Here is a 13922-nt window from a genome sequence, read left to right on the forward strand (position 1 = left end):
ATGGCATACAAGTTTACTGCACAGGCTTTGACTGAGTTCTCAGTTCTTACAGAAAGCCTTTCAGATTTTGAAAGGACAAATTAGATTTCTTAAAATCATTAATAAAAAGGAACTGCAGGTATTGGATCAAGTAGTGTGTACATCTCAAAACTACACCTTAGAAAGTAACACTTTTTTTGTAACCTGAGATTACGTGTGCCAGATTACACTTCCATAGGTTTGCCAAATTATATATATGCTGTCCAAGAAGCTTAACCAGCTCATGACATCTATGTATCCCTGAGATATAACTACACAAAGAACAGGAGAACTCAGAGTTAAATGCAGGTATGTGGCATGGAGCAAGAGAGCCATAGTTATGAATGGAAATATTTCAGAATACGAGACATACCTAGAAAAAAGAACTTCAAAAAGCTTACAGGGAAATTATTTTGGTATGGAAAACATGACACGGAAGATACTCAGAGGTGCCCAGAGGATCTGGAAAGACTGAAGTAATCCTAACCATTCTCTCCCTCTAATTTTGTGCCTCAATTCCCTAGTTTGTACAAAAGCTTTTCAGGTTTCTATCCTCTCCTGGTGGATCATGACTTGAAGACAGAACCTGATTCACAACCATGAATGTATTTAAGTTTCCTTTTCTTTTTTGTTGTTTTTGTCTAAAGAGGTCACATTAATATTGTATGAGGAAAAAAAAAGCTTCTGAGAACATACAATGTGGGTCACTAGAATCCCAGAAAATTAATAATCCATGATCAGAATGTGTGATCAAGCTCTTAAACGACTATGGTTCTGCCATGTAATGATGATGGCATATGCCATACTCTATAATATTCAGAGTAAAAAAAAAAAAAAAAAAACAACAAAAAAAACCACAAAAAAACTAACGTGTTTTTTAAAGCACATCATGGTTCTTCCTCTTAACTGCTTCTTTGCCAAAAGAAAACTGATGTATTTTAATGTTATGTAAGTGGAAAAGTGTCACAGTCTACTCCGCTTACAACACCAAATGGTAAAGATTCTTAGGAAGAAAGCATTTGGGTTTCAGATGTATTGTTTAATGTAAACAATCAATGTTTGATGACAAAAATTACTTTGGCTTTACTGAGGTGTCTGCCAAGGATAGGACTTTACTACAGACACTACCTACCAAACTGGTCTTTCACTAAACACACAGTGAGGATAGGTTCACAATAGAAAGACTGTTACTTACAGCCTCTCAAGAGTTTACCCATTTTGGCAGTAATTCTACTGTCCTCTTTGAAAGAAAGAGGAATCATCTTTGAGATTCTACAGACAAATCCTCATCTGTGAATGCCTGAAGGTCGTATGCCATATGATATAACAACGAGATAACAGGGCTACATGTTTCAAGATCTTCTGAACTAGTTTCCTGATGTCAAAAAAACCCACAAACAAACCAAAAACCAAATCAACACACAAACCCCCAAACCAGTCTGCAAATTAAAACACTCAGCCATATACTAACTTGTTCTAAAATAAAAGGATAATGAGACCAATAAACACAACTCTCAAATTTGCTCACCAGTCTTAGCCGTTTGCAGAGGCCCTAAATGAAATTATGCTAGTTACAATAGTAAGACACAGTATATGATCTCAAGGAGTTTGCAATCAAAACAAGCGAAACAAGTGTTACTTCTATTTTAAAGACAGCCAACCAAGAATTCTACATTTTTTTCACAGTGAAAGGGCATCTGTTTTAGTACCAAGTGTAAGAACTGTTCCTTAGCTAAACAATTACTCAAAATTATTTGATTTCTTTTCCCCCGAGCTGTTAACTAATATCAAAAACCTACAAAAATTCAAAAAGACGACTAGGGATTTTCCTATTGAAACTCTTCATCTTCCTTCTACAAAGCCAAGACAATTACTTAAATACCTCAAATTGGTTTCACGTGCCCTTTGAAGATACAAAAATTTTTTTTCATTTTCACTTCCCGTAATTTGAACAACTTAAGAGACTTTGGGGGAACCTGAAGTGAAACAATATTCTTAGAAAACTCTTCAGCAAAGTACCTCTTACCCAACAATACACAAGTCCTTCAGAGAATCACAAAAATAACCGGAAAAGACTTTGGTTTTATTTTTCAATAGACAAAACCTTTTTAACCTAGCATTACTGATATGGCAGATCAAAAAAACCTAAGGCAGATGAAAAACTTCACAGAAGCCACTCACTCCAGCAAGGTAAGGTCATGCCAAGTTTCACTTCTCCCACGATAAAAGTTCCTCTTAAGGAGTATCAAAAGACAGCATTTCCAGCAGAAGCATAAAGCAGGTGAATGTTGAAAAACACTGTACATCAAGACCAAGAAAAGTTTTGAGAAAGTAAAAATTTGAAAGAATTAAAATACCTGCCTAGGGAGATGCCATGCAACTGCGCCTGTGATGAAAATATAATAAGAATTTTGGAAGTAAGGAGGTGGCAACTTCACTGGACGTTTTATTTGGAACGGAAAATAGTTGATTTTAAAGCAAGCCAAGGAATGAAGATGGACTCAAAATGCTGTTGCACTCCATTTAAAGTTCTTTCAATCTCTAAGCAAAACATAGGCTGAACAGACAGATGCCCGGTAAAGAAAGATTCCACCCACCCCAGGTTCAAGGGCATAGTAATCTCTTCCTGTTACAGCAAGGCAAAGGGGAGAAAATTAACTGGTTTTTTTCTCCCACCTATGTGAAAGAAGAGAATGTGTCCGATTCTCTCTTTGTTAAAGCAAGACAGGGCTGTCACCCTAGTCATACTCATCTATTTTGATATCCAAGTACACCTACTAAACCCAAGAAAAACCTGTGAAAGTTGTCGTTACTGAGTAGAGCTGCATTCACATTCCTTATACAGAAATTTAAGGAAGAAAATGAGTCTTTCTGCTGTGGTTGACAGTGACTAGCTAAGTAACTTACATGAACCAAGCTGACTTGTCAGTCACTCATGTACCGCTATAACTTGCTGAGTGCCAAAGAACAAGAATAGTCAAGGAATTAATGAGTTACTAAATACTGTATTTTGACAAGAATATTCAACCTCTGACTTGGATGTGTTTGCAGTAGCAGCTTTTGTATGAGAAGATCCCAAATCCCATTTTGTAATCTGTAAGACGCATTCGCTCACCTAAAACAGTCTTAAAAAAAAACCAGAGAATGACACCTGAAGTTGGCATGAAAACAAAACAGCAGCTCATGGCTAAAAAAAACAAACCAAAAGCAAAACACCAAAACCCCAAAAAACCCAAAACCAAAACCCGAAACATATAATGAATGGGGATTCAAGAAAATAGCACACAATACAATAGGTCTAACAGCAATGGCAAGTAGGAAAAGTAGTGCTTCATTTTGTGATTCAAGTAAGCAAAGAAAAGGATTAAGGAAAACCATAGGAATAAAGAAAACCAGCATTCAGTAGATAAATAAAAACTATTTAAGAATTAAAATCAACCCTAAATCATTTGAATCTTCTGGATTTGTGCCATATCTCTTAATGTAAAAAACATGCTTTTATTACCTTTCTTTCGAAAGAGTGCATTTAGATAGTTTTCTGCTTGGCATTCAATCTTATCAGTGTTGGACTGTCCCTGAGATGACAGTTCCTCTGTAGGCGTTGACTGTGAAGAACCGATAACTGATGCACGATCCTAGAAGACACATGAAGATTATAACATCTTTCAGAAGTTAGTCTACTGGTAGTACAGTATACAATCAATCAAATTATTGAGCTACTGAGTGAAAAAGAACAAGTAAAAAGATATTTACTATAATGCCAAATCACCTTGCTCCCTCTCATAGCCAAACTGTCTTGTGACAAAATGCAGCATCAATTCTCCGAGTCTTACTTTCATACAAAAAAACTGGGTGTTGGGGAGTCATGCTTGATATCATGGTTCATACTTACACTGACTGTTTCTTTGTGTAAATTACAAAAGGAACATTTCTCATCCATAGACCAGTCAGTTAGCTCTTCTGGCTCACAGTCTTGAAAGAAGAAAAAAGCTAGATGTTTTAAACAAGTAAAAATGGATTTTTGAGCATAAAATACACATCCTACAATTCTCTTAAATAAATTCCACCATAATCAAAAATGCGTTTATTGATACAATGTAGTCAGTAGTATTCAATTCTTCAGATACTTCCAAAGTCTTGTCTGGCTCACATAGCTCAACTTTCAAATAGCAGAGGGCACCTTTCTTAAAAGGAAAGGTAAACTCATACATTTCAATCAATTACCTATCACAGTTACTGGAGGCATCCGAATGTTGTAAATAAAGCTCTGACTTCCAGTCATCGTTCCTTTTAACAGAAATGTGCAAACTTGTAGTAAACTAAGCTAGGAATTAGGACATGGACTCCTCGCCATTTGAGCTATTTTAATTGATTTGATACCATCACTATAGGTGAACCAAAACCCTATACTCATTTGTAGCACTTGATATATTTAGAAAACTTTATATGTTTTATCAGAAGACATACTTTGGTCTTGAAGGAATATAGGACTTAAGCAGATGACCTATATGAAAGTCCAGTCTTCTCCTACTGGATGGAGGCACACCATCCATTTTATTTAAACGAGTTCATAAGTTCCATTTCAAAAGTTAAGAATTTTCCACCACATACTCTTCTCTTCCCAAACCACCAATTGTTTTAAAGCTTTTCCCAAACCAACTGTGCTAATAGTTAAAATTCACCTTCTAATTTCTTGTATAAATTTACTCATGGCAAGTTATTCCAGTTTGCTTTTGTGGCAACATTGTTCTAATACCTATGAACAATAACTGGTTAGATACTTAGCACCTTGATGTATTTGCAGAGAATATCACGATTCCCTCTCTACACTTCATTTTGCTAGACTAATCTGATTCACCCAGTTTTCTCTCATGATATTCAACCCCACTTTTTCTGTGTTATTCTCTCTTGAACACCCGTTTCCTGAACGCAGGTGACCAAGATCTCAAGATGATGGCTTTCTTTTACGCTTACACCAGACTTCCTTAAACTGTAGGCAGTATTCTTCCTACAGTATCCAAGTTGTGCACAAGTCTATCACAGCTGCAACGTCTTGGCAGGTGAACACAAATCCGATTAACTACACCACCAAGGTCCTCTCCATCCTATTCATCCTTTTCTCCGTATCACTAAATGACAATCACAGTTCTGTTAGGGCAGTTCTTAAGATTATCTGCTTTCAATAACATGCTGTGGTAGGTTGACCTTGGCTAGCTGTCAATGCCTACCCAGCCACTCTCTCACTCCCAGCCATTCTCTCACTCCCCCTCCTCAAAAAGACAGGGGGAGAAAATAAGGTGGAAAAACTTGCGGGTCAAGATAAAAGACAGAGAGATCATTTACCAAGTACTGTCACAGCCAAGCCAGACTTAACTTGGGAAAAATTAATTTCATTTATTGCCAATAAAAATAGATTTGCATAATGAGAAAGGCAAAATTAAAACCACCTTACCACCCCTTCTTCCCAGGCTTCAACTTCACTCCTTCATTCCTGACTCTTCGACTTCCCCCTCAAACAGCTCAAGGAGGATGGGGAACAGGGCCTGTCCTCAATTCATAACAATTCCTCTCTGCCACTCCTTCCTCCTCACATTTTTCCCCTGCTCCACCATGGGGTCCTTCCCACAGGATACAGGACTTCATGAACTGCTCCAGTGTGGGTCCTTCCCACAGCTGCAGTTCTTCATGAACAGCTCTAGCATATGCCTTTTCCACAGGGCACAGTCCTTTGTGAAGGGACCACTCCACAAGCCCACAGTTCCTGCCAGAAAACCTGGTCCTGCGTGAGGTGTGGGCTCTGTGGGCTCTCCATAGGCTGTAGCTTCCTTCAGGGCATCTGTTCTGACATGGTCCTCCACAGGCTGCAACTTCTACCTGCTTCACCATGGTCCTCTCCATGGGCTGCAGGGGAATCTCTGCTCCAGTGCCTGCAGCACCTCCTCTCCCCTTGCTACCTGCAGAGTTGTTTCCCACTTTGCACCCACCCAAACTGCCGAGCTTTTACTTTCTTAAATATATTATCACAGAGGCACCACCAGAAATAAAATCAATCTGAAAAAATTAGGTTCTTGAGTGTTAACACAACACATGTAACTGCTCTAAATTAACATTTTAGAGCTGAGTAAGCTAGATTTAAATAACAATACAGACTTCTGTATTAACAACATGTTCCATGCTTCCAGGGATGCAAACCAACAGTTTTGACAGGTTAGGCAGCTGATGATCAAAAACAGACATGGGATTTTTCTTGACTGGACAGTAACAGAGAGATAATGAGTTATTTTTGCTGAATTAATCTAGCTGTCCCAGACTTTTAGAGCTATTCCTTTAAGATGTCCACAGATGAAAAAATCCCACACTATTCTTTCGTAACAAGTTCATGTTTTCATAGTTTCCTTGCAACCACAATAAATCTGCTTATGAATGTTGGGATTCTGCACATAACTTTAAGACAGGTTTTATATTTTCAGAGAAGTTATTGTGCCTAGGAATCCTGAAATTCCACTGTTAAAAATCTAACTAGACAGCAATCCTCGTCTGTCGCCAAAAAAGCAAACCTTGAGAAACATCAGCTCTATAAAACACTAAATTTATTCCAAGAAGTATAAACCGTGTGCAATGTAACACATTAAGCATGCCAGCGACCTAAGCAAAACTGCCATCAGATATATACCAGATATATCAAATCATCTAACACTCTCACGTCACCACCACAAGAAACATAACTGCGACCAGGACTAGTTTTTAACTCCAGACAGACAACCATACTTTCAGAAAGATCAGAGGCACAGATGGCACTTTAAGCAGAACAAACTTTCTCTTAGCTGCATTCAATTTAGGATCATGCTCACCTCCCCTCCCCATTTTATCCTGCTTGGGGTCAGCTGATGAAAGATTTGCTGACAACCTACAGAACTAGCCAGCCCATGAGAAAAAGTTAAGACCGTGCAAAAAGCATTTTAATACTAAGCATGGTACAGATTATTACTTGAAACCAAAGTCATTTAGTACAAAGCTGTTAAACCCATTTCCATTTTTTTAAGAATAACATGGTGATCTTGAACAAAAACTACCACCTTTTTTCATTTCCTAAGCTATTCAAATCTTTGTTTCCCCAAGCCATTTTTCCTAAGGAGTCATGTGGAATTAAACAAATTAATACAGACATCTGTACTACTGAACAGATGCCATGTTTACCTCTCAAAATGTGAAATAATTGTCTAGTAAATCTAAAAAATTCAACCCTTACTTTCCAGTATTTTCTGCATTATTTTAACGTCCCAGTGTATTTTCCAGCTATTTGTCACAACTCTGAACAAATCATCCCCTTCCTTTTTATATAGCACTACTGCTTCTGAGTAAGTACGTTAGAATATCTGAGGTGTTTATCATGTCCTTCATCTTTTTAATTTCATAAAAACTTGAGTGATATTAGAGACTAGTGTTTCTAATATAATTTTTCACTCCATTACTTTATCTATGAATAAATATTCCAGAATAACCTAAGGAAAAATAAAACACACCCTCAAACAGACCTTTCATCCTGTATAAAGAGGTTTTTTTCTTGGTAGAGAAAGAGTGACAAGAGAGCTGCTTTTCTCCCACAAGACAATGTTTTTTCCTGTCCATAAGAGAATAGAACCCCAGCACATAATCCCAAAAAAGAAAATACACACATACCAGATGATTAGAGGAAAAGCTTTCTATCAGTTTAGCTAAATATCGGTGAGTAGAATGTAAAGAATAACAATTTACATGTAAATCTACTTAGCTGAAAATGGGTACAAGAAAAGGATTAGAAAACCCTAAGGATTCAATGACACAAGAAGCCTCATGCTCGTTCAGAGCATGACCAAGCTCAGATGCCAAGATATAAAACTTGGCACCTTTGCAACCAGAAGCTGCACTATCAAAGCATCAGGAAAGAAAAATCTGGTGCTGAATAACAGAGGTAACAAGAACCATTTAAGCAAGCCCAAGGTAAGTCCTACACATACATCACATAAGAATTTCAAGATAAAAAAAAAACCAACAAAACAACTTGCCATCTTCAGGTAACTACCTGTTGTTATAGGTAGCTATTTCAGTTTAATGTTTGGCTTCCCAGCAAGATTGTTTCTGAGGTTTACAAGATATTTTCTTTGAAAAGTAAAAAAACCCTAGGAATACTGAAGTGTACCTTTTACCATTTACATTTGTCATTACACTTTATTATTCTCTCAAGCAACTTTGAGAGAATACAATACAATAATCTATATATCAAATACTATTTCAAGGCAGACTAAGGAGGAAATATATCTATTAGCACGTTCAAGTTACATTTTATGCACAATTTTTTTTCTATGTTACATCATTGGTTTTATCTATTGTTTGTGAGAGGAAAAAATGCTATTGTAGCTAAGTGGCAGGTATTTCAGCTGATTCTCACACACTTTTGGATAAGAAAGCCATAAAATTTCTTGAGGTTTGTTGAAGGAAACATACTCTCTCACTAATGAGCCATAATGCTGCATGTTGACAGTAATGGTTCTGTGATTATGATGAGAAAAATGGACACCTTACAAGATGCAGTGATTTAGGCATGTTGCTAAGAATCTAAAAACTTGGGTTCTGATCTTGATTCTACCAACTGCATATTTTGTTAACGAAGGCAAATTATTTACTTCATATCTTAGCTTCATTATCTGTAAATATAATTTATCTGGTAATTATTGGCACTTAAATTATGACAGTGGAAAGATTTATAACAAGTTTTACTCAAGAGTACTGTTTTAATCTTGATAATGCAATTCAGATCTCAAATTCGAAATAGTCTTGCATCCTATAGTATAAGGTCTACCTCTACTGTGTTTGTGTAAAACATGGCAATTTCAAAAGGGATTACTGAAATTACAGATACTATATCTATAAAAATGAACTAAAAATAGTAAGGTAGGCATCCCAACCTAGCACTCCATCTCTTCTGCAGTTGCTCCAGAAGTAAAATCAACTTTACAGATGTGTCAAACATGGAAACAGGCTTTAACTGTTGAAAAATTCAGGCACATTATTGACAGACATTGTTGCAAATTGGAAAAAAAAAAAAAGTTTTAAGCTAAAATTTTTCCCATAAGACAGCTCAAATATATGCATAGAGGAACTCTAAAGGAGCAATACAACACCTTATTGTGTACTATCAGGCTCCTTTAACTGTAACATTATATTCTGGTCATTAGCTCAGTACTTTCTGCCTTCTTACACGAAAGAAAAAAAAGCATCCTGAATTTTCTCTCAAAATATAAAGCCCTTTGATGCAAAAGAATAATAAAGCTTTGATCACCGATAAGTGTAAAGCCCAACAGATAGCAACCCATTGGAATTACAACCAGGAAAAGAAAAAAAAGATACTGTTCACTATTATAACAGTGCCCATTCCCTTTTCAAAGCAGTAATGTGCTTGTTTATCACAGCAGATGGGAGTACTACTCATGAAAATAAGCTTTAACCTGAATTTATACATTTCTTAAATATTTTTAAGGCTGAGTAGTGGCATGCTTAGCTTTACAAGTGGCAAAAAATATTCTTAAAACGTAAGTGAAGTAGTATTTCAAGTTCTCCCCCTTTCCCTTGAAAATATTGTTATGCATAGGATACAGTCCAAGGAACTTGCACAATATGAAGAGGAGAAAACCATAGCCAAGTTAAAGAAATCATTCCAAACCTATTCTAAGCAAACATAAACAGTATATGCCACTACCTCATGTACTAGCAGTATATAAGTTACCTGCTTTACAAATTACACTATCAGATAATAAATCGTGAAGAAATGAAATGGAACATTTTGAAGGTTCAATAACAGAAGAAGCATTTTTTAAAGCCATGATTATTAACTTGACAGAACACTTCTTTCAACACTTCAAAGCAATTTTGTGCTGGAATTTTCTCCTCTGCTTTTGTTAAAGATGGATAAATCATTTCATACTTAACTAACTAAAGACTCAGATGTTATCAACAGCTATTCCAGCAAATCCAAACCTATCTGGAATAAGGCTAGGTCTTATAAGAGTAATTAAAAATATATGTTTTTATATATATACACACACTTTACTATACTTTATATATATATAAAATCTATCAATAAAGAGCTTAAGTGTTTATATATATATATAAAGATGTAAAAAAAAAAGTTACATAAAAAGCTTAAACTTTCTTGACCACTACAAGAAAACTAAACTAGCATTCATTACCTTCCTTTTCCCAATTAATGCCGATAAGCAGCTGAGCAGCTTGTCTTCCCTTTCTAAAAGCTGTCCAAAAAACCAGTAGGAGATGCAGTATTCCAGAGAAGTAAGTCTTTCTCATGAGAGCTTCTCAGGAAAGCTTAGCTAATCCAAAATTTCCCTGCATAGGAACAAAACCTAGGTACCATTTTACCTAGTATTTTGCCTATGCACAGTATTGACAAGGACAAGATGAAATAAACATTAGAAAGAAAAACAATTTAATATTTCCTTTTTAGAATTCAATATATACCTTAAGCTACCTTTTACTAAAAGAAAAACAATAAATTAATGTCATTGCACTAAAAGCTGGATCATTTACCTTCAAATAAACTGAGGTCTCTTCGTAGCCTTGGTCCATAAAGCCCTTCTAAAATACTTTCAAAACCTGGAGACAGAAGAAACATTTAAAACAGTAAATCACAGGTTTCTGAAGAGAAAGCAAATTAGAGAACACTGGCAACAAGCATTCTCAAATTCTGAGAGCAATTCCAAAAATTGTTACATTTATCACGCAAATATTTCTCCTTCCACTACAGTACTATTGAACAGAATTAGAAGATAAAAATAAGACAAGGCAACAGCCATCTGCACACAATCAGCCTATTAAGCCATGCCCCAACAACCTCATTAGACTTAAAATAACTACCACAGAATCTTGAAGGTGGGAGGATTAGCCTCATAGCTCTACACAAGTGAAGTAGTCTCTCTTACACTGAGAATTAGAATCATGTGTGGAGGGGAAAAAAAATAAAAGAAAAAGAGGGGGATACCTTCAAAATCAGAAACTTTGAATTTATGACCACCTGATATTACATTAATCTGAGTAGGCTAATATTTCTACAAATATAAAAAAGAAAGTTTATTTTGCTTCTGATACCATAACAGTCCTCTCTAGTCCTCTGTATCTGCACAAAAACGTTTTAAAATTGAGGATTAAATAAATCCAATTATTTTCCAGATTTACCAGCTAGTCTGTTTAGGTATTTGGTAAAATCACATATTCTAACAAAGGAGAAGAGACACAGAGCAAACCAAATGGTTAAAAAACCCCACCCCAAAAACAGCAACAAAAAAAAATGCATGACAACTGATGAAATATGGTGAGAATTTACATCATCATCAATATAACAGTTTTATTTTCCATAGAAACAGCTTCCAAGTGTCCCCTCTTTTCTCCTTCCAAATAATAAGCTTATTTTCAACTAAGAGGATAATTCGAAGCAGCATTTGAAGGTTCTCATTCTTCATACTCGAGATCTATCTATATTAAAGATGTAGCTATTTTACAGTACTTTGCAAGACTATTTTATCTTACTGCATAAAAGATACCAATATATTCAGGAAACAACTAACTACCATCAACAAAGAACATTTAGAATCATGAAATTTTCTCCTTAGCTGTGATTCCCTCCAAGACAACACAACATACTGCTCTTTCATCAAAAATGACATTTACTTTTTGGTTTAGATTGTATGTACACTAGTATAAGGAAGACTAAATATGTACCATATGTTAAGTAGCACATTAAATAATATATTAAAATCCTAATGTAGACAAGAGAAGCTATTTTAACACAGGAGCTGTTCAGCTTGACAGGTCACATTTTTTAAAAATAAAATGATACAAAATTGAAAGGTAAATAATTTTAATAATATATTTATTTCTATTTTAATTTTCCACTTTTCTTCATAATATATATAGTCCTATGCAAACCCACAAATTAAGTGACAAAGCCACTGTCTTCTCACAAATATATGTATACATGCTTTTTAAACAGAGCCTACAAAAACTAGAAAGCAAAAAATCCAAAGCCCAAGCATACACTAAAAGTTACCTTAAAGCATTATCCACTGACTCAGATTCAATGCAATATAAATTCACATCATATTAGCATTGCACAAATTCCCAGTTCTTTAGGCTTCAAAGGGTTATGGACAAGAAAAAAAGCAAGAGAGATGAAGAACTCTGAAGTTAGGATAGCAATTCCCCAAACACATCAGTCTGGAAATACAAAACACACTATGTGTATTATTATGATCATTAATGTTATAAACTGCAAGCCACTTTAGCTCAGCAGCTAGCCAATACTTCAGTTCTCGCAGATTATTGTCACTGGGTAAAGGCATGAATGGAGTGAAGTATCTCTTGGAGACAGCTGTACTTATTCCAAAAGAACAAACACTAACTCCTATTTATTAGCACTTTGCAAATCAAACAACAGTAAGCTTGTTTACCATTCCAGTTGGCACCCAAAACGTCCTTGTTTTTTTGCACACCTACCTTCTCCTCCCCCACCCCCCACCCCTAGCATGGAGGGTGTTATTTCTCTCTGCCTTTACTTTTGTACTTATACATGTACATCTGCTTGCCCTACTGCCTGCTCCTGCCTATGCAAAAATGTGAGCACATGAAGAATGCAATTTCCAAACAGACTTCCACACAGCTTGTATCAAAGGTGGCAATTAGCACACTGTGGGGTTTGTTTTCCTGAGCAAAGGACACACCAACCCACTCCGCTACTAGTTCACCAAACTTAGTTCCATCCCATACATCTGAAGTGACATTTCTCTTACAAGTCCTCCCAGAACTTCCCCATGGAGCCACAATTTAGCCTTAATGCGATCATTTGCTTCCTCACCTTTGGAGACTGGATCTTGTCTTTTAAAAGCAAGTTTACTTGTACAACCTAACAACATAGCAAGAATCTTTTTCTAGGCCTTATTCTGAAGTTTTCCCCAACAAAGATGTGTACTACTTCTACTTTGTGCAGTTTTCCACAAAGTCATTCTTCTGAAAATACATCTTAGTTTCTAATACTGCTGCTGAGGAATATGTGCTGGCACTGTTTCATAAAATGTAAGCACCTGAACACAGGCATTTCAATAACCCTCTGCTTCACTTCATGAGACAGTATGCATAAACAAATGGTAGTACTAGTCTTGGAACTCTTCAGAACCTGAAGAGCCTACAAATAGCAGTCAGAAATACTATAGAATAGTTTGGGTTGGAAGGGACTTTTAAAGGTCATCTAGTCCAACCCCCCTGCAATGACCAGGGACAGATATACTTTGCTTATACCTCTTCAGAGTCACCAATTAAAAAAACCTCTGCTCTAAATTAATTTTACAGGATTTCTTGTGTCTCTTGGTGGCTGATTACCTCCTCGATTCCACACTACCGTTCAAAACTACTGTTACTTGAGCCCTGACACTTTAGCTCCAAACTGAAAAGGAACACCGTTGGCTCTATTAACTTGCAATGCCCCAATGTGTCAGACTCCCTTTACCTCTAATAAATTTCTTCAGTTACTTATTTGTCTTACTTCTCGTACCTCCATTTAAAAAGAATATCAGCTTTCTTCATTAGCTGACAACCTTTATGATCCAAGTCGGGTTCCTTCAACAGTCTTCATAAACAGAAATTTATGATAAAGCTAGTCTCTCAACCCAGTTAAAGGTTTCCACAGTTTGCTTTCCTGAACAAGGTTGTGAACAGTCCCCCCCACCCCAAGACCACCACTACCAAATCTATTGCTTTCCTCACTCCAGGCTAGGATGAGGACTCCCAGGACAGAGGACGCTGGAAGTTGCAACCTCCAGCAACAGGAAGGGGGCCCTCTTTTTCCATCAGTAGCTATTTGG

The 13922-nt window shown here is 36.3% G+C and overlaps 1 protein-coding gene across 1 annotated transcript in view; it reads right to left on the reverse strand.

Annotated features, from left to right (window-relative positions):
• LCORL (ligand dependent nuclear receptor corepressor like) overlaps positions 1 to 10657 on the reverse strand; it is a 28672-nt gene extending 18015 nt beyond the window's left edge. The window contains exons 1-3 of the mRNA XM_009648033.2: positions 10600 to 10657; positions 3911 to 3990; positions 3524 to 3653 (exon numbers count right to left, since the gene is read on the reverse strand). Of these exons, the coding sequence (XP_009646328.2) occupies positions 3524 to 3653; positions 3911 to 3958 (178 nt within the window). The 5' untranslated portion in view covers positions 3959 to 3990; positions 10600 to 10657. The remainder of the gene's footprint in view (positions 1 to 3523; positions 3654 to 3910; positions 3991 to 10599) is intronic.
• Positions 10658 to 13922: the final 3265 nt, after the last annotated feature.

Source organism: Egretta garzetta, unplaced genomic scaffold (genome assembly GCF_000687185.1).
Source record: "Egretta garzetta isolate BGI_Z169 unplaced genomic scaffold, ASM68718v1 scaffold151, whole genome shotgun sequence".
In the NCBI taxonomy this organism is placed as follows: Eukaryota; Metazoa; Chordata; class Aves; order Pelecaniformes; family Ardeidae; genus Egretta; species Egretta garzetta.